The sequence below is a fragment of the Cygnus atratus genome, chromosome 1, assembly GCF_013377495.2.
Source record: "Cygnus atratus isolate AKBS03 ecotype Queensland, Australia chromosome 1, CAtr_DNAZoo_HiC_assembly, whole genome shotgun sequence".
Taxonomy (NCBI): domain Eukaryota; kingdom Metazoa; phylum Chordata; class Aves; order Anseriformes; family Anatidae; genus Cygnus; species Cygnus atratus.
Window position 1 is genome coordinate 23,811,063 of NC_066362.1, and position 24,209 is coordinate 23,835,271.

Below are 24,209 nucleotides of genomic sequence, written 5' to 3' on the forward strand. Positions count from 1 at the left end.
CTTTGCCAGACAAGACAGAGAGAACCTATTTTTCTCATGTATTTCAAACTCTAGAAAGACAGAATCAATAGAAAGAATAAGGCTGGAAAGGACTTCTGGAGGTCATCTAGTCCAAGCTTTTGCTCAAAGCAAAGTTCAGAGCTAGATCAAGATGCTCAAGACCTTGTCCTCTTAAGTTTTGAAAATCACAAGATTTTTAACTCTGTCCAGCAAAATGATCTTCTATATGTTTTCACTTCATGACATAATTGGGCTTGAACATATATGCTATGTATATTGGATGTTTCAGTTTCCTACAGTAGCCAGCAGTGACTGGGAGAGCACCTGAAATATTTGGTTATCTAGTTGCCTAAAACCTGTTCTAATTACATAGATTTGTTATGAGGAAAGGCAGGGGGAGAAAGTCATGAGGAGACAGGCATCTAGCCTTGGTTTATGATGAACACTTATCTTATCAACCTACTGTTAATAAAGTCACTAAAACCATAAAAAGCAAGATTTAATTTTAACTTGGTTTACTGGCCTGCTTTAGCAATGGCTAAAGGTGATAGTTTGGAAAAATATTAATCAGAGTTAGCTATTTAAAGTCAGACCTATTTTTTTCAGCAGTTTCTGCAGGAAAGTTCATCATCAGCCATCAGCCATGAAGATTCTTAACTACCTCCTGGTCTACCGAAGGTTCCTGCTCATTGTCCTCACCCCACTGCTTTTACTTCCACTCCCACTCATCATCAAAACCAAAGTAAGTGACCTGCTGTGACAGGTAATTATTTTGCAGCTGTATGTCAAGCTTGAGATTCCCAGATCTTTTCAAAATTACTTCATTATGTTTGCACTGTGGATTTTTGTTTGTTTGTTTGGTCAACTCGGAGTATTTTCATAGAAATGTATAGAAGACAACAGCTTTAATGTAAGATTCTGTGCTGGTTGCATGAAGCTCTGAATTATATATATTTTTTCTTGTTTAGGAAATGTTTTTCTCATTTAACATCACCCAGACCACCTTGAAAATCCTGTCCTTACTATTACATTTTGGCTACTTTTAATCAGCTCTGTATGTTTGACAGTGGAGTTGAACTGACAGATGAAATTACCTTTTTATTTGATGATAGATTTTGTTAAGTTCATCATATACTGTGTTGTCTGACAGCAAATGACTGGAATGAATGTTCTGAGAAATTCCCTCTGGTTCCTAAATATAGCATAGGTTATGGCAGAATGCCTTAGTTTTATTTCACTTGAAATAAATTCTGCTGGCATTCAGTAACCCTTGTGACAACTCCAGGCTGATGGAACAGCTATCTTATTGTATTAGTGCTTCCATTTGGCACAGCCTGATATCAGCAGAACGAAATGGAATTCTCCTGTGATGCGTTATCACACATGCATTATACATAACATGTATAATGAAAATACATTAAAGTCCAGTTCAGAAGTCCTTGCATCACATATAGATAGCAGATACAGAGCAACAGGCTTCACACTGTCTCACTTCACAGTTTCACTGTTCCTCTCAGAGCATTAAGAATCTGCAAAGTTCTTAATGTGGTAGTACTTAAGTGAGATAAATATTTGTTAGATGATAAGTGAATTGGCATTCTTAAGTTGTTTCATATATAACACAAGCTTTCCCAAAAATAAATGCTAGACATAGATGACTGACTTGGATTTAATCTTGATTTCAGTAAGAGGTTCCCAGCCCCATTTCATTGAGATCCTCTTCTACTGCAAACAGTCTCTGTTGCTGTTAAGTAGTTTCATATCCTAACCATTGACATTAAAAGATCTAATCCATTTTCTTCAAGAGCAGAAATATAAATCAAAACTACAAAAAATGGGCTTCTAGAATTCTAGAAGAAACTAGGTTCACTTAATCTCTTTATATTTGGCTGCATCCTCAGTTGTTTCCATGTTGTTTACTCTGCCTCAGCCTAGACTTTTCTCATTTGTTCTTTATCAGCAAAGAGATGGCTGCATTTTACTGGCAGCACTGAAATAAATCCTGTTTTCCAGAATTCTGAATGAAAGTCACTTACTAAAATTACAAGTCTGAAGAACAGTAACTGTGTTTCTTGTCAGGCTTGGACAATGTTTTTCATATTAGATGTTATTCTCACCTTATTGATACTGGTGACAAAATTTAATTGATTACAGAAGAGCCAAAATTTGACTTATTATTGACTGCAAACACTCCAAGAGGTTTAAAAGTTGCATTCTGTGTGCTTGCAGCTGCAGAATGTTTGTGATGTTTGCTTGTAACAGAAATAGTACATGTAGCCAGCAGGAGCAGGAAGGTGATCATCCCCCTGTACTCTGCTCTGGTGAGGCTGCACCTCAAGTATTGTGTTCAGCTTTGTGCCCCCCACTACAAGAAGGACATTGAGGCCCTGGAGCATGCCCAGAGAAGGGCTACGAAGCTGGTGAAGGGCCTGGAACACAAGTCCTGTGAGGGGCGGCTGAGGGAACTGGGGTTGTTTAGTCTGGAGAAGAGGAGGCTCAGGGGAGGCCTTATTGCTCTCTACAACTACTTGAAAGGAAGGTGTGGGGAGCTGGGGGTCGACCTCTTGCAGATAACTAGCAATAGGACTAGAGGGAATAGCCTCAAGTTGTGTGCCAGGGGAGGTTCAGGCTGGAAATGAGAAGACATTTCTTCTCAGAAAGAGCAGTCAGGCATTGGAATGGGTTGCCCAGGGAGGTGGTGGCGTCACCATCCCTGGGGGTGTTCAAGGAAAGGTTGGACCTGGCACATGGTCATGGTTTAGTGGGTGATATTGGTGGTAAGGGGATAGTTGGACCAGATGATCTTGGAGGTCTTTTCCAACCTTAATATTTCTATGACTCTATTATTTATGTTCATTCATGGTCCAAGAAAGCTCCAGAATGAGCTATACGATTAATTGTGCATGAAGGAAAAGGAAACTGTCTTTTTTTCTGCCCTTTCATAAGTGGTAGAATTTAAGTCTTTCAAAAAATTCTTTAGAAATATTTACAGACTGTTTTGTACCTTAGCAAGATTATCGATAGAAGACCGTAAGTACCCTGAATCCAGGTCCCTTGACTCATACTAGTTCCAGGTGGAGGTAATCTCTGAGCTGACATAGCTGTACTTTTAGCAATTATGACTTTTTTTTTCCTTCTGTGTGATCCACTCCTGTTTTCACTGGTGTTATTTGTATTCTAGGAAGCAGAATGTGCATACACACTGTTTGTAGTTGCCATCTTTTGGCTCACAGAAGCTTTGCCGCTGGCTGTTTCAGCTTTGCTCCCTGCCTTTATGTTCCCATTGTTTGGTATAATGGAATCCAAGGAGGTAATCTTTTTCTTTTTCCCTATCATACTATAGATTTCAATAACAAAATCTGCAAAGAAAGAACAGGATGGGTTAAATCCATGGATTTGCTGAGTGCCAGTCACAGTAGGCCTATTTCAAGCTCATGTGATTTGTCCTTAGGACTAGTCCATATTTCTTTTTTACTTTTTTTTTTTTTTCTTTTTTTCTAGGTTGTGATTCAGTGCTTAGATGCCACTCAATGGGAAAATGCTAGATAGATTTAAGATATCCTTAATGTTACGGAAGCAGTATGATACAGTAAAGACCCCGTGTGCAAAATCTATCTGCACATCAAAGAGACGACACCACAGATGATGATATTTTAAATCTCTATGTTTAAAGGTGTTCTTTTCTCTGTTCAATAGGTGGCTATGTTAATAAAAAGCAGCATTTCATGGGTTATTTAGATTGTATGTGAGACGTGACTGATGATCTTAGGTTGTTTATACGGCAAGCCTTATTTTTCTTTGGGTTTTAACACTGTGTTCTTTAGCGCATTGTTATTTGGTTTAAATTAAATTAAGAACTTTAATGAAATTTTACATGAAACCTTTAATGAAATTTTAAACCAAAAATCTGTCTCTGTATGCATTTCAATACATATCTCTATTGAACTGATAATATCAAATACTAACAGAAAGTCACCATCTAATTAACAAAACATTTTTTTGTTTTTATTTCAGGTGGCATCTGCTTATTTTAAAGACTTTCATCTGTTGCTAATGGGAGTAATTTGTTTGGCAACATCAATAGAAAAATGGAATTTCCACAAAAGAGTGGCTTTGAGAATGGTGATGTTGGTGGGTGTCAACCCTGCATGGTACGTGCTAAACAATGTCTTGGAGGACATTAATACTTGTGGAAAGCTTCAAATTCCAGAAATAATTGCCTACTGATTATTCTGCAGTAGATATCCACCCTTTCTTTTCTACTGAAACAAAGCAGATATTTGAAATGATATGATTGATTTGTAGGTGACACTTTATTATTTTGCTGAAATACTAATTATAGCACTGAAAGTTCCCTACAATGATTCTGCTCATAATAAGGAACCTTCTAAACAGCAACAACAACAAAAACTGATGAATATGTGAATAATGTAAGGGTCCTGTTTCCTAATAATGGTTAGTACTTTCCATACCTGATGCCTACAACCAAAAATCTGTGCTATGCTTTATATTTATCTGTATTTCAGTACTGTTTGCAAAATTCTGGAAACTTCACAAATACAAGAAAGGAGTTGAGATACAGAAGAGGGAAAATAAAGTCATAAAAGTTGTGTTGGCAAAGGAAAAACACATGAAGCACAATGCCTCTATTTGTGTTTTTTCTTTGTCAACTTGTGAAGAAAATATCAAAGGAATAGGAACTCCCCCAGCTGGATGAGGTGATAAGAGAAATGAAATCTTGCACTCTTTACTGACTTGCTATCAACGTATATCTTATGAAGTGAAAACTTTTCTTTGCTTGCAAGGAAAACTTCTAGGAAAGCTTTAGGCCCCCAGATTCATCTGTCAGCACACCAGTGAGGCTGCAGATAAGATCTGTAAAATGAATCTGGCTTCCCAGAATATACAATGCTTATGACTTCTTGTCAGAAAACAGAAAGTGATGGGAAGTAAAAAGTCAGAAACTTTCTGTCTCTCTTTCTCTCTTTCTCTCTTTCTCTCTTTCTCTCTTTCTCTCTTTCTCTCTCTCTTATCTTCTCTCTTTCTCTCTTTCTCTTTCTTTCTCTCTTTCTCTCGTTCTCCCATTCTCTTTTTCTCTCTTTCTTCTTTCTTTCTTTCTTTCTTTCTTTCTTTCTTTCTTTCTTTCTTTCTTTCTTTCTTTTTCTTTCTTTCTCTTTGACAAAATACTCCTTACATTCTTTTTCTACTGTGTGCAGTTATCTTTTGGATGAAATCTTGAAAGGGAGAATACAAGTCAATGGTGTGCTCCACTAACCGAACACTGCTGAGGAACATGCTGTGGATACAGAAACCTGCATCCAGCTGCTGAAGATACCTGGAGCAGTTCCACAGATAGCTTTGTAACCCTGAGGAGGCAGAATCCCTCCTATCTCAGCTTTATCACACTTCCTAATTATGGTAACAGGATAAGTTTATGATAAGATGATCTGTGAAGGAGAGGATCCTCCTGCCTCTCAGCATCTGTTGCTCATAAGCTATGTGCCACTGCAAAGTGATGCACGCTGTTCTTTGTGCATGACCCCCCTCCTCCACAAGCAAGAGTCCCCAGACAGTTTGTTCACACTGGAGCCACATCCAGCCCAAGGCAGAGATATTACTGTAGAAGTTTCCTGCAGTAGAGGACATGGGGAATACAGTAGTGGGTGTAGGATAGCAGGAGTGTTTTCAGCAGGACCAGTGTTTTCTGCATAAATGTTTCTCCTGAAAACAGAATTCTTCCCCAACTTCCATCTGAGGACCTAATCAAGAACTGAGTAAAGTTAATGGGATTTATAATAGTGCTGACAATTTGTGTTGAATCAGGTCTGCCACTTGCAGTTCTGCAGATCATTTTGTCGTTATGCAATTAAAAGTGCACAGAGGAAAGACAGGGTATCAAGGTATTGAACTTTTTGTGCCCATATTGAGAAAAAATGCAAGTTTGAAATGTTTTTGCCATTAGCTGAAATGAAAGGCTATGAGAGGCATTTTGAATGCTATTTTTATGTCATAATACATTGCTTACATTATTTTCATATTAAATCTCATTTTCATGTGCTGAGTAATTAGCACACAAAGCTTTTGATCTAGGCCAGACAAAGAGCTTTTCAGGTTGCACAAGTGACTTCTCATAAACTGCTGTAACACCACAGTCCCTTCACTCATGTTTGCTGCCTTGCTATGGTGATGCATGGCAGGTGTCCTGTGACATTGCCAACACCTTGGGACAAGAAGCCAAGAGAACTACTCTCATTTACAACTCCAGGAGATGCATTTAATATGGCAATGTAGTCTGTATGTCAGATTTAACCTAAAATCACCAGATGTGACAGAATATTTGTTTTTTTTTTTAGTGCAAACCTAGAGCGACTCTATTAAGGTAGATGCAGTTCCTATTTTGAAGCAAACTTAGCACAAGCTGCGCCAAGAACAGACCAAGACTTATAATGACCTTCTCGTATAATGACCTTCACTTTCCTATTTAATATGAAATAAAACTTTCATCGAAGCACAAATAATCCCTAGACTTTGAGGTGTAGGTTAAAAGCTAAGTGCCACCTACTGAATTGCTAATACTTCTCCCTATAACACCTGGACTGATGTCCAGAGGACTCACAGCCTAAGCGACTCACAGCCCAGAGTTTTGAGCTAGCTTGTACAATACAAGACTAATAGCATTAGCAGTATAGCCATTTTAAGCTTTATCTGAATTTGTGACGTGCATGGCGCTCTTTCTTCAGAGGTGATTCATATACAGCATTATTCTGTAAATAAACATTATTTCTTCCATTTCCATTTATATTTATATTTTCCATTTTATATTTATATTTGACCCTTATAACTCTATTTCAGTGTGAAAATATCTTTGATCAAAATCATTCTAATTCATCAGCTTCCTCAGAGGTCAGTTACAAGCTGTAAATGTTTACTGTTTCTTACGTTCAAGCTTTCTGTTGAAAAAGCTTTCCATTTATATTAAACAGCCTGGTGATAGGAGGTGTTGCTGCAGCAAACAGACTCATCTCTCCTGTTCCAGGCTTACGCTGGGTTTCATGGTGAGCTGTAGTTTCTTGTCGATGTGGCTCAGCAACACCTCTGCGGCTGCCATGGTGATGCCGATTGTAGAGGCTGTAGCTCAGCAGATCACCACAGCTGAAGCAGAAGCTGACGCACTGGAGATGTCTTACTCTAACGGCTCCACCAACCTGGCGCTGGAGCTCGACGGTAGGCATACGGTGCAGTTTTCGTTTGCCCACCCTCACTCTGCAGCACGCCATACACCACATAACACGAAGTTGAAGGGCTAGGGAAGTAATAACATCATTATGTGTTTTGTTGAGAGACATCTCTTTGATTACTGTGCATGAGGCCTCTCACATTCACAAAGATTAATTAAAACTGAACAGGTGCAGAATACGGCAGGAGAGGAGAAGACAAGAGGCTGGCTTGTTCAGCCTAGTAAAATGAAGTCTGAAAAAAATATGACTACAGGCTATAAATACACAGGAGGTTGAATGTTAGCAAGAGAAAAGAGCTCTTTAAGCTCTAGGGTAACATTGGAAGAACAAATGAATCTAAACTGGTTAAATACACAGCTGAATTGTAAATTAGGAGAAGATTTCTGATTGTTATGAGATTGAGACCCTGGGGTAATATGAGTTGTGGAGGATTAGGGCACAACTTAGCTGTTTTGCACTTGTAAATGTATTTATGGGATGATACAGAGCAGTTGCAAGGAACGGGACATGCTGATAGAGACGTTCCAGTTTTGTACCCCTAAACACTTATTTGTCTTTCTGTCAATGTCTTACAGAAAATATAGGAGAATGTGAAAACAGCGACTGGACAGAGAAAGGCAAACAAGTTAATGGGTAATAGTTATTCATTTCCTAAGTTTTCTCTTAAGAATTCATCTAAGTAGAACATCTGTTTATTGCAATTAATACTTATGTTTTTGCAGATATGACAACGATATTAGTAGTACTGTGTGCACAATTGAAAAGGAAAATGAAAAAGAAAAGGAACAGGTATGTAAGGTATCTTATGCTGCTAATGTGTGCAATTTGGTTTTAACACAAATCTCACTCCTATGTAACACCTAATATGGTGCTGCTAGCAGTGAAGCTAGTTTTAAGTTAATAAATATATGTGTAGATACACATATACATACAATTTGCTTACTTTGTTATTTTGTTAGTGGGTTTGTGCTTCCAAGGTGTTTTATATAATTAAACCAACCTCATCAGAGAACAGATTCTATATAACAGGTGTATATATATCAGTATTTATAAAGGAAGTTCCTATGTAAAGACTGAGGCAGTTCAGGCAAAGGACTTCAGGGTTTGACTCTCCCTTCTTTTCCTTTGCATGAATAATTGCACTGCCACTGCAAACCAAACCACACTTCGTATGGCTGTGTTACCAGCAAATTGTTTGACTGTTCTGGGACATCCTTGAATCCTATTTTTGTGCTTGATGATGAGCCCTTCTTATATGTTAATCAGTCTGTATTCTTACTAAGCAGAACCTACCACCTGCTGAAACAGGGAGAAAAAGCAGAGAGGACAAATACAATGGGATTTTCAAAGTGATGTGCTTATGTATTGCTTATTCTGCTACCATTGGAGGGTTGACAACAATCACAGGAACATCGACAAATTTGATTTTTGCTGAGCACTTCAATACGTAAGAGACTATATTAAATTATTTGTATTCTTCTTAATCCAGAATTTTAACTGGTCTTCCTTGAGCTCTCAAATGGCTCCCCTAAAATGCATTAGAAACCTTACCCTTTGATTTCATCGTACTTGATTCTGTTACTTTCTTTTCTTTGTTTTTGTTAAAGGGTTAAAATGAAATTGCATGGTTGTATTTGACTTACATGGAGATCTGTTAGCGATTATCCAATGCATACTAAAGGATGACCATTCTTTGGTTGAGGAGTACTCCACTCTTTGAGTATGTGCGTGGAAAAGAATGGGATTTTATGAAGAGAAAAACACTACTAAGTTCAGGTCCACTTAGCAAAAAGAATCAGGAGACTTCCAGGAGACTATACTTAGTGCATTGCTGAAATGAGAAATTTAGGTCTGTTAATCAAAGAGAAAGCAAATCATTTCAAGCCAATCTGAAACTTTATTTTTTAAAGGAACACTTTGGTTTGAGATTATTAATTTTTTTTTTAATATTCCTTTTCTAATTAAAAGTACTTCAAAATTAAATTTGGCAGGTGTTGTTCCAGACCTTTTGAAAAACCAATAGTTCTTGTTTAACTTTTTTTTTTCTTCTGCAAATTACTCATTGCCAGAAATATTCCTACTCTAATTTTAACACAGAAAAAAAATAAACCACAATCCTGTTATTACCCTCTGCCCAATATTCTGTACTGTATACAGCAGAACAGTGAAACCTGTATTCTGTGAATGGATGAAATTTGCCTTCAACATACTGGTAAAGAGAGCTGAAGTGGTACGGTCTGTAAAACAGTCTGCACCAGACCTTGTAGCAACATTGTTGATAGCAATAATGGAACAGTACGGAAATTATGAGAGATTGCCTGTTATTGGGGCAAAACAAACAGGGCAGATTGTGGCATTGTAAGTCCTTCAGACTTTTAAACATGTAAGTTTAAACATATAAGTTATAAACTTACAACTTTTAAGCATACAAGCATTTCTGGTTCAAGCAGGCTTCATACTCAAAAGCCTAGGAGAATCCAAGATCAATTACTAGGGATAAGAACTGTTCTTGTTCATTTCCCTGAAGTTGTAGGAAACCTGAAAAAAACTGGCTTGCAACTGGTTTTTCAGTTTGTCTTAGCTGTTAACAATCTCTTCAAGAATGCATAAGCAGATTGCTGTTCTCTCCCTGGGTCTTCATCCTCTGCTGGGAGCATGAGGTGTACATGGAGCACTGTGTGTATAATCCAGTTTTATACCCCACCAGGTTTTTGTTTAATCTTTACACAACCACTGGGCCTAATCCTTAACTTAAGCTGTATCTACCACCTAACTGTGCAAATATTTTTTCTCTTTAACTGTCCTGCACCCCTCCACTAAGAGGTCTCAATTGTATATATGTCCTGTCTGAAGGGGGAATTGACCCATTAGCATGACTTGGACACATCTGCAGTCTACCTTTTTGCATTATAAGCATCATAAGGAGGATAATTCATAAGCATCATAACAAGCATCATAAGGAGGATAATTCAGCAAGAGAGCTGTATACACCAAGAATATGCTTGGGTCTCCACCTCAGTGACAAAACACCGAGGAATTCTATGTTCTTCATAACTTCCCAATTTTAGTATTAAATAAGCTACGATCAGTGTTTATTGTTCTCACCCTTCCCTCCTTTTCATTTGTAATATGAAAAAGATGAAGAGGAAGATCGTATTTCTGTGTTAGTGTTGCAATCTGTGCCTTGCTGGGAATCCTCAGCCTGCTGTTGATTTAGGACATGCAATTAAGCCCTGTTCCACAGAGCAGAAGCAAGCACTGGCAACAACGATGCTAAGCATCCCTGCCAGTGAGACCAACTTCCCCAAGGGCTGCTTTTCAAGACAGAATTGTTACTGATCCTCTCAGGGTCACTCTATTCATTCTTTAATTGTGCACAAAGAGACACTACAATATAGTGTCTAGAATATATCCAACTGAAAAAAATATATAGATATTGGCTCAGATACCAAGAAGCTGATTAGAGAGCTGGTAGGCTAAGCATTACTCTACTCACCACTTCCCACGAGATACCCAGAATCCTTTACTTGCCAGGGGGCATCAGTGAGGATAAGTTGGTCCTCACTGCTCCCTGAACAGATCCTTAGTGGTGCTGGGTCCCTTTCTTCTGACTCCATTTTTGTTGTTGTTTAGTGTTTTATCCCTTTCTGTATTGGTATGTTTCCTGTTCAATCATTCAGGCTGCTACAGTCTGCCAAGTACCTCATATCTGCAGTTTTACCTCTCTTATCTTACGTACCTGTGCTGTACAGACTTCCTCACAGCTCTTTCACATGACCAAGCAGTTTCTCCTGAGCTGCAATCCAAGGTTTGCAACTGGGCTGTATCAGTGGCGCCACGGATCCTAGGGCCTAGGCAGCTGCACCCAGGGGAAGGCTGTGGAGAGGTTACAGAGGGAAGCCTGTCATACACAGCACTGCCAAGGAGAAAACTGAGCTCTCCTGTGCTTAAGGAAGAGTAAATCCTGTAAGGAAACCTTTGATTCTACAGTCAGGCTCACTGACAGTTTCTTCAATTTCCCCAATGCCATTCTGATAACTGAGTTTGACCTTCCAACGTGAAGAATCAAACTTTGCCAACAATACATTATTTTCAACCTCAGCAATTTTATAAAAGTCATGAAAAGAATAATCAATCTTGTCTGGATTTGTTCTACGAAACAAGTTTGTTGGCATTTGTACTGTTTCCCTGGAAAGAGTGCACTGTTACTGACCACATCACTGCAATATAGGAATTATTAAAATCAATCACATTTTCATTTTCTGCAGAAAACAGATCTGGAAAACAACTAGTTCAGTGTGTCCTGTCCATCCTTGCCTCAGGCAAGACCTATAAGCCAACTATAGCAGATAATCCAGCCAGTGCTACTTAATAGATATTTTTTGTAACCATTTATATTTATTATCCAATCTACCTGAGAAATATTTGCTGCTGAAATGAAGATTAGATAACTTTATTATTAAGATTACTATAAATGCTTAAATATATGTTCAGCACTGCACAAACTCACCGTGAAACCTGACCAACATAAATTAATATTTTATAATGGAGTTGACCCTTTAGTATAAAGTTTTCAAGAGCTTGTTTTCTGTACAATAAAGAATTATCAAGCGTACGTCAAAAAATAAGATCATAATACTTAGCAAGTGATGAAATGCTAAGTCATTGCTGTGCTGATGTCATTTTTCCTATCTTGGAATACGTACATTCAAAAATCAATGTGGCTAATCATGTAATAAAAGCTAAATAGCCATGTAATCTATAAATTCTAATTAATAACCATTTTCACTGTCTCATCACTATGTACAATTGCAATTTACCACATCCATCTCAAGAAGTGGGTAGGCGTTGTAGTTTAGTCCCAGCTGCCACTTTAATTGCAATATATGTCAACATCATAACAAATATAGATTAATCCTAAAAATTGCATAACATGTGAGATAGCAGTTATAATAAACATTTATTGTCTCAATGACCTATGAGACCATTGCATATGTTTTTCTTCTAGCAAGGCATGAAATACAAAAGATTGCATAATAATTGAAAATAGTCATTGCAGCCTCCTTCTGGACATTGTGTTTTCCCTTCCATCTGATTTCTGCATGAAGGAAGAAGGCTATCCAAGAAGGCTGGAATTTTCTCACTTGTAGCAGTAGAAGCTCTCTCAGCAGAGCTGCAGGGGCTCAAAGATGAAAAGAAATCTGTTCATAAAGTAAATCGACAAACTAAAGATAGGATTCATTATTCTGGCCTTCTTGCCTACCTGGCATCTATCTCATTCAACAGTAAATTTATTTCTTTCAGAAGACCCAAGCCCATTTCTCCTTTTTTGAAATGCACATGGCAGGGAGAGATGTGGTTGTCAAACCCACATCTGCAAACAGCAGATGAAGGCAGCCTCAAAGAGACAATGTGACTTGAGAGACAATCTACCTGACAGATAAACATCCCCACCTTTTCTGGAAATTAGTAATAACAAATTTCTTTCTAATGAGTTTTGAATACCTTATGGAACCTTCAATAATAAACGTCTCAACATTGTCTCCACTGTTGTCTTGTAAGTTCATTGGAGATTCAAGCATATTTGCTTGTGCTAAAAGTCTCCTTTTAGAGAGCAGCTTTTCTTCAATTCTGCTTCTTTGCAGTCCGAGTGGCCCTTAACACTGTGAGTGGCCCTTCCTTGCCTCCTGATCAGGTTAGACACATCTAGATCAGTGGGATATACACAGATCTGTTGATGATCTGATGCTAAAGCAACTGTGGCACAGCTGCAGGGACAGTTCCTGTAGTAGTCATGATGATCAGGAACAGCATAGGAGGGTGAAGGAAGAGGCCACCAGAGGCCACCTCATGCTGAAGGCAGCTGCCAGCCAGAAGCACTCTCTTGCAGCAGAGGGCTTTCTGGCACTTCTCTCAAGTCTTCATTCCTCATTCCTCTGCAAAGCTTAACTAAACTTTTTTTTTTTTTAAACTTTCATCCAGACGTTACCCAGATTGCAAGTGCATCAACTTTGGATCCTGGTTTATCCTTTCTATCCCCATCACAGTTGTTATTCTGGTGCTCTCCTGGGTCTGGCTCCAGTGGCTTTTCCTTGGGTTTGAGTAAGTAAACGATGTAATCAATAAAAGTAAAGGTTGATGATATAAAAGATGCTTTATACCAGGAGTAAATATTTCACCTAAGTTTAACAGGCTTGTTAAAAAGATAATTCAGCAACAGCGATTTTACATCCTTGATTAGTAGAGCTGCATCTCTGGAAGGGATAAGAATGCTCTAAAATAAGGATCCTTGACTACTCAGCCCAGTATGAAAAGTCTATATCATAAATGATGATATCCCTTCCTTTAGAATACACACACATCACAATTAAATATTGCATGTGTGCAAGACTAAAGAATATGGAAATTATGTGCATTTTAGTCTAAGACCTGAAGATGTTAGACATAGGCAGGATGTTGCTCTTTGCTGGAATCAGGGATTGACTTGAATACTTGAGATCAATACCTGTGCTATAAGCTGGATGACTCCATTTCTGAATGTAAAGTAAAAAAGTCCATTTTTTCCAAAATTTTTATGTGGTAGCATGTTTTTATTTCTCTTGGAGTTTGTGCTTTTAAGGTTTTGCAGAGAATAATATTTATTTTTGGCTGATTCTTCAAAGCCTTGTTTTCCATGAATTCACTAACACCTGCAGAGATAACAATGGGGCCTGCTGTCTTCCAGTTACATGGTTACGTATGGTTCAAGAGATGAAAAGTGAGACTGCCTACTCTTAAGCAGACTTAGAATAAGCCCAAGCTTACCAGTCTGTATCTGAACATTTATTCTTTCATTTTTTTCTTGATTGTTTTGATAGTGTTCTTTTTAATATTATGGAAGAATGAAAACCTAGATTGTAGCAACTGTTCTGCTGATCAGTATGCCGGCTACTTACGTAATACTAACTTTTTCATTAAAAAACAGAGTAAAGCAGAATCATGTGTGACTTTCATTAAACAGACAGATTATGCTTTTGATTGTTTCAATTACTTCCCATGATTAAAGCTTCACCCTTCTTGTGAGCAACATCTGAAATGTCCTAAACCCATTATAGGATAAAACAAATGAGCTAGTCAATAGCAGGACACATTTTGTTGCTGCCTCTGTCAATCTCCCACTGGACTTTTCCAATTAATTCCAATGCGCTCAGTTTAGTATGTGATAATTAAATGGGAGACACTGCATTGTAAAGTGAGAAATTTTTGTAAAATGCTATTGCTAACTGGAAAGGGTGGACATTTTTTTCTTCTGCATACACTGTTAATCCATCCTTCAATATTGCTGATTTACCTTCCAGTTTTAAAAGCATGTTCAAGTGTGGCAAGAAAAAAACAGCTAGAGAAGAGGCCTCAGCAAAGGTGATTCAGGAAGAATACAAGAAGCTTGGACCAATGAGGTATGTCAAACTATGAACCTGCAAACAAGAACAAGTAAACCCAAGTGTGAATTCAAGAAAATGTATAACCCATTGTGTTTCTGCTATAGTTACCCAGAAATTGTTACACTTGTCCTATTCATTTTAATGACACTGCTGTGGTTTACCAGAGAACCTGGCTTCATCCCAGGATGGTCTTCACTTTTCCCAAAGTAAGTAATCTTTTTGATACACCAGTGAGAACTGTACCAGGTCTTAATTGCATACCTTCTTTACTTCACAATTAAAAAAAAAATAGAAAAGAATAAATGGAAAAATAATAGAAAAAAATGCATTTAATACTATGGAAAGATGCCACGATGACATTTTTTAAAACTTTTGTAGTGTATAGAGAATAGGTACAACTCTGGCAGTTCCATAGAGGTATGTGCTGCAATATCTGAAACGTCCTAAACCCATTGCAAGATTAAACAAAGTACCTTCTAAAAAGGATTATGCCTAGCTTTTAGACTTGATCTGGTGATGGAGAAGGCATGATTGGTGTTACTCTTTCCTATTTCCTTGCCAAATCTGCAGTTGCAAGAACAAGATCTTTGGTTAGGATTTTTTGATCTGCTGCCATTAGTGACAGCCCAACTTCTGTGCATACAGGCCAACATCCTCTGCTTTGATAGCTTTAATTATTGACATAAATTACTGTCTGTTCATACGTAACTCTCACAAAGTCACAGTTAAACAAACCATCAAAAAGCAGGAACTATTCAGGAACTACTACACTTTTTTGTCTTTTTGCTTCAGCTTGCTTATGCAGTCCCTTCCCCAGGATCACCTAGATGTATTTTCACTAAGAAATTGCTTGGTCTTCCAAGAATCTATAATACAGTGATGCCTGTAATAGCTCCTGTTCTCTTGCTGTAATTACTGTAATTTTGGCATTGTTCTGTGATAAAGGTCTGAATTTTGCTCTAGAGTACTGGGAAGTAGTTGGAGGACTGGGAGGAGGGACTGGGAGGAGCAGGACTTTGTGCTGTTTAGGCCCTTGTGGATTTAACATTTATCACTATCTGAGTCAAAGGCCAGAACTAGACTCAGATGTTAACTTGATGTTAACATGAATGACATGTGCACTCACATCCATCATCCCTCGTCTCTTTAAATATGCTCCCACCATTCAGGCAGTCCATCACACACACACAAGCATGCACACACACACCAGTGCTCTGCTAGTACATCTGGCAAGGAATAATTGTAGCCCTTTGGAGATTTAAAGTGGGGAGATTTTATTTATTTATTTATTTATTTTTGGTAGAAATAGCATTAAGAAGTGCATAAAAACTAAGATTGTTTTAAAACGATTTACTTTTTTGTTACCCAAAAAATTGCAAAGGAACATTTTTTCCCTCATAACAACAATAGACCTGATGATCATTGTCTCATATGAACCACAGTAATCTTAAAGGGTTTTGGAGTGTTGACCTAATCAAGCAATCAGCCAGCTAAGCAATCAGGCTGGCTTTGCCCCCCTTTCTGCCTCATATTAACATTCAGTGCTCATTGAGCTCCATTTAATGAGATACATCTGATACTGAAAAACAGACCTAGTAAACAACCTTTCAGATTTGAGTCTTATTACTCAAATGAATTATTTTAGTCCAGAGATCTACATTTTCCTATTTGAAGTTGTCTGTTTACTGTTGTCTGAGGATTTTGTTCACTGACAGGGAAGAGCAGAATATTCTCATACCAAGCGTGGTTATAGGTTCCGTGTGGGATTGTTACTTTGTGGATGCTTTCCTTGGAAGGAACTGCAAGCACGTGTCATGTCACATCAAGCTGAATCACGTTATAATTTCTGTGAGGTAACCTGAAGAGAAACAAAGCATGTGATATTCTCTAACAAAACCTTTAAGGGGAAAGAAAGCACGTATTACTCTTCAGACGTTTCCTATCTCTAGATAGCTTTAATTTATCCATCAATTGCGCTGATAGGCATCAAGCCAGGAATTTACAATTTTACTTTCATAAGCAACAGAAAACTTCCCAGTCATGATGAGTGGGGTAAGAAGCCAGCGCAGGTACAGCTGGGAGTAGTAGTTAACCATCATCTTTAAATAAAACAAAGGAAAAACCAGGCAAAAGGCGTCTATCAATGCATTGCACTTATTGCTGTCATGTCCAACGGGCGTCTGTAGTGCATGAACTGTGGCTTACATCTCTCATGCACTTGTTCACTACTGCCTTTGCGCACACAACTGTTCAGTGTTTTGGATTTCAGTATAGAGTGACAGGCATGTGCACAACTTCCTTAAGTATATGTTAAAGAAAGCAAATGTATGGAAATATTTTCTGCCCTTACATTTATGATAGTACTTATTTTCTACAGGATTTTATCCCAGTCTTGAGTCAGCCTGAAGGAAGTTCTGTCACCTGCACAGATGAGCTTTGACCTTACTATAAAACTGTCCATTAGACTAGAGGAACAAAGCTGCAATGTCAGAGCTAAAGTAACTTTGAGAACCCCCTGGGCCATTCAGTGAGGACTTTTAGGTAGGTTGCACAACAGTCCCAGGGTCTTAAACTAGACAGGACCATCACCTCATTTCTTATAACATGCTAAAGATCAGAAGCTGCTACATGTTTCTGCGTGTCAAGCCTGGTAGAGATTTATTTTATTATAACATGAATTCCCAGAAAGCAACCAGACTTGATTTCAGGGTGGAAAAATATAGGTTCCTCAAATTTTGGCATTTACCACTTTCTTTGATAGTTCTGGTAGATACTCATCTCTGTTGCCAAAATAAACAAGACTAATTTACACCTTGTTTGCTGTCTGCGTATAGCTTCCAGCCATCTGTTTTTGTCTTTCCCTGCTAGATTACTTTTTTTTTTTTTTGGTGATAATTGCTTTAAGGATATACTTACCTGGTTTAATTATATCACATTACAAGCTTCCTTTTGACAAACCAAATGGAATGATTCAAGTTTTGCCTTAAGAAACAAATTCTTATCACTCTCACTATCCATGTTCATGTTTTCTGCCCCTCGTGTGCATCTTCACAAGTTACTGAATACCCTTTTAAAATATAGACACTGATTTTTTGAAATCCCAGCAGAAGGATTGGTATTCAGTGATGATATCCTCCCCACTTTTTGAAATGTCAGGCAATTCTTACCCACATTTGTGCTGTATCAGACTGAGTAGAGTTCATTTTTAAGAAGCATTAATAGCCATACTAAATCAAATGCCTTTCAAACACACTTTACATTTATAAGTTAATTTTTCTCAAGGAAATTTTGTAAGTCTATCAAAGACTAATCCATTACTGTGCTGCCCTGAGCCCCTGTTACCTCCCTCTGGAGGCAGATAGCAGAATGTTTTAATCAATGTTTATAACACTACAGAGGGAAGTACAGGGTAAAAATGCCTGTTTCCTCTCCATCTGTTGACAGCAAAGGATCACACATCACTTCTGCTACAGCAGTTTCCACCTATGTCCTGGCTTGATTCCAGGTTGTAGGGTATTAGCTTCAATTAGATGAATTTCAAGTTGGCCTTCGGCTAGCACTTTATGAACCTCATAAGAAACAGAAATTTCAACACTGGGCTGCAGCTGATTAGAGCTGATGTACACAAGGTGGGTTTCCGTCACTGTTCCTCAGGTTTTTGCCTGAATTTGTGTCATCATATTTTCCTTTTTCTTCTTCTCCTTCCCTTTTTTTTTTTTCATGGTTTATTCCTTTCTTTACTGCTAATACAAGGCCACTGTGTGTTTTTTTTGTCCACAGTCCTTTTTTCTACAATGATATCAGTTGGAGTCATTGTGCATTTTCCTTGATCAATGGATTTTTTACTTCCTTAAATAACAATCAGATTTCCAGTGTTACAAGCAAGTCGATATTTTATATGCAATTGCATTACAGCTTGGATAAGTAGACTTTGAAAATTATTAATCTCAAAATTCACCAATTATTGAAGAGCTACTGTCTGGAAAGGTCTCAAGTGTGTCTCCATAATAGTATGACCAACAGTAGGATGGTGTGTGTGTGTCTCCCAAGCAAGTTTTCTGAGAACAGTGTTTGGCACAAGGAATATTTTGCTTTTGTTTTTGTTAGCAAAATAATTGCACTTTCCTAGTTGAACAAAGGGGTATGCAAAGTCCTGCACCTGGGGAGAAATGACCCCCAGACAGCAGTGCATGCTGAGGGTTATCCAGTTGGAAAGCAGTTTGGCAGAAAAGGATCCTGGTGGGCACCAAGTTGAACATGAGTCAGCAGTGTGCTCTTGTGGCAAAGGACAGTGCAGCAAAGGACAGTAGCCAACAGGTCCAGGGAGGTGATCCTTGCCCTGTACCGGTGAGGCCATACATGATCTGAAGAACTGTGTCCAGTTCTGGGCTCCCCAGTACAAGACAGACACAGAGCTACTGGAGATAGTCCAGCAAAGGGCCACAAAGATGAAGGGACTGGAGCACCTTTCCTATGAGAAAAGGCTGAGAGAGCTGGGACTGTTTAACCTAGAGAAAAGAAGGCTCACAGGGGATCTTATCAATGTATATAACATTATATAACCCCCACACATATATATATATAGTATTATATATATAATTTATATATGTATTTTTATATATATATACATATATAAAGTCTTAAAAGAGTGCAGGATAGGATGCTAGAGGAAGGGATTTTCTGATTTTTAACCCCAGTGTACCTGGACCTAGGCTAAAGTTGATATATAGGCAGAACCCTCTGCCTTAACAAACCATTACAAACTTGTTTTTTAAAAGCATATTCTGTGCTAGCAGACAACAGAAAACAGGAGACAAAATGTATTAGTGAGCCACTTCAACTTTTATGGCAGGTTCATTTTGTGACAGTTTTAGCTAAAACTATACTGGCTGTGATATCAGTGTGCTATACATATTAAGGTTTTGTGAATCTCACCTAATGATGTTGTTAAAGAAAAGGGATCTACCAGAGTACACATTTGTAACCTATAATTGGAGATGATTTTTCCCTTTCGGTGAAAAGCGTTGATTTAATATAAAACCTTAAGCCTGAGATCTGCTGGGAAGCAATGCATGCACCTACTGAAAATGCAGAGAATTATGTAGTATGAGGCTGAGAGGACTAACATATTGGTTCAGGAAAAAAGAATAATTTACAGTAAATATTAAAAAATGACTGAGCTTTAAAAACTGTTGGGTTTGACTTTCTTAGCAAAATTTTTTAATTCTATTGAATGACTAAGACTATCTTGACCGAAATAAGATGGGATATGTCACCATCTAACAGAATCAGCTGGATGTGTTAAAATGGCCTTAGAGGTCAGCTTTGCACTTTGCCTGGTCTTGTACTCTGTACTAGTTTGAAGGAAATTGGATCAGCTGAAAAAACACTGGTGCAAGGAATTCTCATGCACAGGAAATGTTCAAAGTAAATACGGCCCTTGTGTCTATGACCACAGTGGTGACAGCCAGAGGAGGATAATAAAATTCTGCTGTCTTCCCTTAGCTACAAGAGCATCATTCTTTGTGGGTAGGCACAGTGCTCTTAAGGCCTGTTGGACTGGATCTATTACAGAGCATATTAAAATTATTAAATTTACCACTGAACTGTGAAAATGAGTTGTTTAAGCAGCAGCTAATCCCAAGCATCCCCATCCCCCAGCTTATTCCTGCATGACAAAGTAGTGCACATTTACTCAGGACACAAACTGATGAATTTATAGGGCTTATATGTTCTGTTTCTGCAGATGTGGTGGGCTGACACTGGCCAGCTGCCAGACACCCACCCAGCTGCTATCTCAGTCCCCCTCCTCAATAGAGCAGCAGGAAAAAATATGATGGAAGAGCTCGCGGGGAGAGATAAAGACAGGGACACCACATACCAGTTACCATCATAGGTAGAACAGAATCAGTTTGGGGAAAATTAATTTTATTTACTCTCAGTTAAAACAGATTTGGACAGTGAGAAACAAAGACAAATTAAAACAACGCTCTCCCTCCTTCCCTTTCCTGAAGCTCAAATTTACTTCTTCATCCTTGACTCTGTGCCCTTCCACCCTGAGCAGCACAGGGGGTTGGGGAATGGGGGCTGTGGTCCGTCCGTCACAGCTTCTCTCTGCTGCTCCTTTCTCCTCACACTTTTCCACTGCTCCACCATGGTCTCTTCCTCACGTCTGCAGGGAGATCTCTGCTGCCATGCCTGCTGCACCTCCTCCCCCTCCTCCTTCTCCAACCTTGGTGGTCACAAGGCTCTTTCCCTCATTTATTTTCTTCACTCGTCACATCCTATGTGGCATTTTTTACTCTTTCCTAAACACATTTTCCTGAATTTGCTGCCATTTTGGCTGCTGGGCCCAGCTGTGCCCTGCGTTGGGCCCGTTGGAGTGCGTCCAGCATGGGGCAGCCTTGGCCTCTGCTCACAGGGGAGCCCGCACCTGGGCATGGGCACATAACGTAACAGACTGTTGTCCAGACTGTATATATGTACGTGCTTTTTTCTTGTGTTATTCTTGTTAACTCAGGTATAAAGGCTATGCTACGGATTCAACAACTGCCTTAGTGATTGGCCTCCTGTTCTTTATTATTCCTGCAAAAACATTGTCTAGGACTTCAAATGGAGAAAGCAGTTGAGTATCTTTTGATCTGGGTTTTATTACAATAAGGTGTCGAAGGTTTGGCCGTAAACACAACTCAATGCATTCAGTAGAGGAATGTTTTTAAATACTAATGTCACAACCTTAATACAGGATAATGCCTTGTGGGGGAATGAAGCCTCCCTGAAGCAGAAGTGGGTGACAGCATGCAGGCAGTGCAAGCTCCACGAGCCAGTGCTGTACAGCAGCCCGCTGTCTGCAGCCCTCTGGCACCAGTAAAAAACATCTTTCCAGAGACTGCTACAGGCTTTGAATTGGGCTACACAGGGCAGAGATCAAAACCTAAATGAGCCTATAGAGTGTTACCTTGGCAATCTGTATGAACGGTAGAGTTTTGTTGATAAAGTTTATCTTACTGATACTCCATAGCAATCTTCCACACAGGGAAGGAGGGGAGAGGGGACAATGCTCCGCTGGTGGAAACTTTTGTAGCTGTTGTCTTCAAGCTGTGATAGTTTCCAGCAGCCAAGGATGTACAGGTTGTTTCTGTCAAAGACTTTATTCAGGTTATAATGATTAGATTTTGCCTTTGAATATTTTCAAAGTATTTCTTCAGAGAAATAATTTCAAGATGTTTTTCAAGATGTTTTTGAATGTTGGTGGTTATGATTTTTTTTCTTCCTCTAGCTGCTTATGGTTACGCTCCACTGATTACTTGGAAGGAATTTCAGTCATGCATGCCCTGGGAAATAGCTATTCTTGTTGGTGGCGGGTTTGCATTGGCAGACGGCTGTGAGGTAATGCAATTTATAGAAGATCTGTGCAATTAGCATGACCCACATCAGACACAATTCAGACATGCAGTGGATTCAAGGTTATTCTCTTATTTTAACAAATTGTTCTTGTAGCAATATTGAACAGGATAAATGTGAATATGCAAGATTTTTACAAAGTGGGGGTGAGAAAAAAAAAAGTTTTCCTTGACTTCAGATGCTATGAACAATGATGATTACTGTTAATTACTTGTTTTAATTTAAGCCCAATGTGGTAGGAGTTGTGTAGAGGTTTCTGAGGTAATTCCTATGCAGAGTCCTGCTGGCTACTCCAGTAAATCAAACAGGTCTTGGCCCAAGATTTGTTTATGAAGCCTGATGTATGTGTAGGACAAATTTTCTGAGTACATCTCCTCTAACCTTCTCAAAGGTGCAAATATAAATAAATGGAATATAGCTTGCATGGGTGCCTACAGGACAACAGTAACTTAGAAAAATGCACTTAAAAACATGTGGTAGGAACATAGAAATATTTCAGATGTTTTTTTTCTATTTTACACAAATACTTCACAATTAACAGATGAGTAAATTCCTGTTCAATACCATTTCATTATAGTTTTCTGTTCAGTGCTTTGTAAAACATAATCATGTTGTCATATTCCTTATGCAGGTTTCAAAACTGTCTGACTGGGTAGCAAGTAAATTGACCCCTCTAGGATCACTACCCCTGTGGCTAATTATCCTGATATCATGCCTTATTGTCACTTCAGTAACAGAAGTGGCCAGCAATCCAGCCACCATTACGATATTTTTGCCTATATTATCTCCTTTGGTGAGTATCATAGAGGTTGCTTTTAACCAGAATGTGCTCTGTCATCCATGTAATAATACAGCTGCTCAAAGAACCATTTTTTTAAAAGTCTGCATAAAGTACCTCATAACTTTTTTTTTTCTTTTTTTTTTCTTTATTGCCATGTGCATTGGATAGCTGGTTGTTTTGGGACTTTCTTACAAGAGATGCTTAAAATTCCGTAAAATTAGGATAAAAGTGCAAGACTGAAAAATTGAAGCTGTTACTCCTATTTGAGTATAATGGAAACACTTGAAAGGACAGCGCTCTCAGTGTTTCTTCAAGACCAAATCTTCAAAAAAAATGGTTAACACTGCACCATTCAAGCTGTCGCCAAAAAGAAGAGAGGTCTAATAGATGTGCCTAGATGTACTTCTCATTTCTTCTCTCCTTTCCTCAGTCTTGTCCTTTTTTTCTCGTTATCTTTATCAAAACACCCAGTTCTTCTTCTTCAACACTTACCATGGCTATCTTCTAGTCTTTGCCACTTGACCAGTCTAGTCACATACTAATCCCCCTTCCCTCTCTCACAAGAAAACTCAGTCCTCACTACATTGAGTACCTCCTGCGCCTTATACATAAATTCAACTTCATCATCTTTCTGGCAGTGTTTTGGTTTTAGTGCTTGTGCTGTGCCCACACTCTTTGGAAGAGTCTTTCATATTAGAGACTCAACTACAATTAGAGGAAAATCAGGTGTGAATTTAGGGTTCATTAACTATCCTGTGCTAGAAATACCTGTTCTCCTCTGGAGCATTCTCAGATATAATCTTATAAAGGAGTTACCGGAAAAGGTTATTTTTCACTATTTAAGCTGGCAGTTCACAGTTTGCTTGTGTTAATATAGTAAGTTTGCATTTATGTATTTAATTTAGCAAATGCATCCCCTGACAGCTGTTCTCTCTTTTGTTTTTCTTTCTGCAGGCTGAAGCCATTCACGTGAACCCACTCTTCATTTTGATACCTGCCACACTATGTACTTCCTTTGCATTCCTTCTTCCAGTAGCAAACCCAGCCAATGCCATTGTATTTTCATATGGTCATTTAACTGTAATGGACATGGTGAGTTTTAAGCAACACTACCCAAAGAGTTCTGATAATCACTCTGCAACATTATTGTCTGATTTTTACCTTTTTAAAAACTTTCTTCACAGTCTTGATATTAGTCTTTGCTTTCCTTTCTCCCTCCTTTAGGTGAAAGCTGGTTTGGGCATTAACATCATCGGAGTTGCTGTAGTTATGCTTGGAATTATGACATGGATAGTGCCTATATTCGATCTCTATACTTACCCAAGTTGGGCACCAATCATTTCTTCAAACAGCACGGGGTTGTAA

General features: G+C 38.5%; 1 protein-coding gene across 1 annotated transcript; it reads left to right on the forward strand.

Annotated features, from left to right (window-relative positions):
* Nucleotides 1-643: 643 nt before the first annotated feature.
* SLC13A1 (solute carrier family 13 member 1) lies at nucleotides 644-24,209 on the forward strand. Its single transcript, XM_035559377.1, has 15 exons — nucleotides 644-742; nucleotides 3,182-3,310; nucleotides 4,015-4,151; nucleotides 7,037-7,224; nucleotides 7,814-7,871; nucleotides 7,961-8,027; nucleotides 8,522-8,685; nucleotides 13,221-13,340; nucleotides 14,576-14,674; nucleotides 14,764-14,865; nucleotides 21,180-21,283; nucleotides 21,939-22,048; nucleotides 22,695-22,856; nucleotides 23,799-23,936; nucleotides 24,069-24,209. Exons 1-15 carry the CDS (start codon nucleotides 644-646, stop codon nucleotides 24,207-24,209), a joined length of 1,818 nt encoding a protein of 605 aa, XP_035415270.1.

Bases quoted from the DNA above. Each gene is read 5' to 3' on its own strand.
- SLC13A1 (XM_035559377.1), top strand. From the start codon at position 644: ATGAAGATTCTTAACTACCTCCTGGTCTACCGAAGGTTCCTGCTCATT. The intron at 13,341-14,575 runs GTAAGTAAACGA...TTTACCTTCCAG, and splicing joins TGGCTTTTCCTTGGGTTTGA to TTTTAAAAGCATGTTCAAGT. The intron at 22,049-22,694 runs GTAATGCAATTT...TTCCTTATGCAG, and splicing joins CATTGGCAGACGGCTGTGAG to GTTTCAAAACTGTCTGACTG.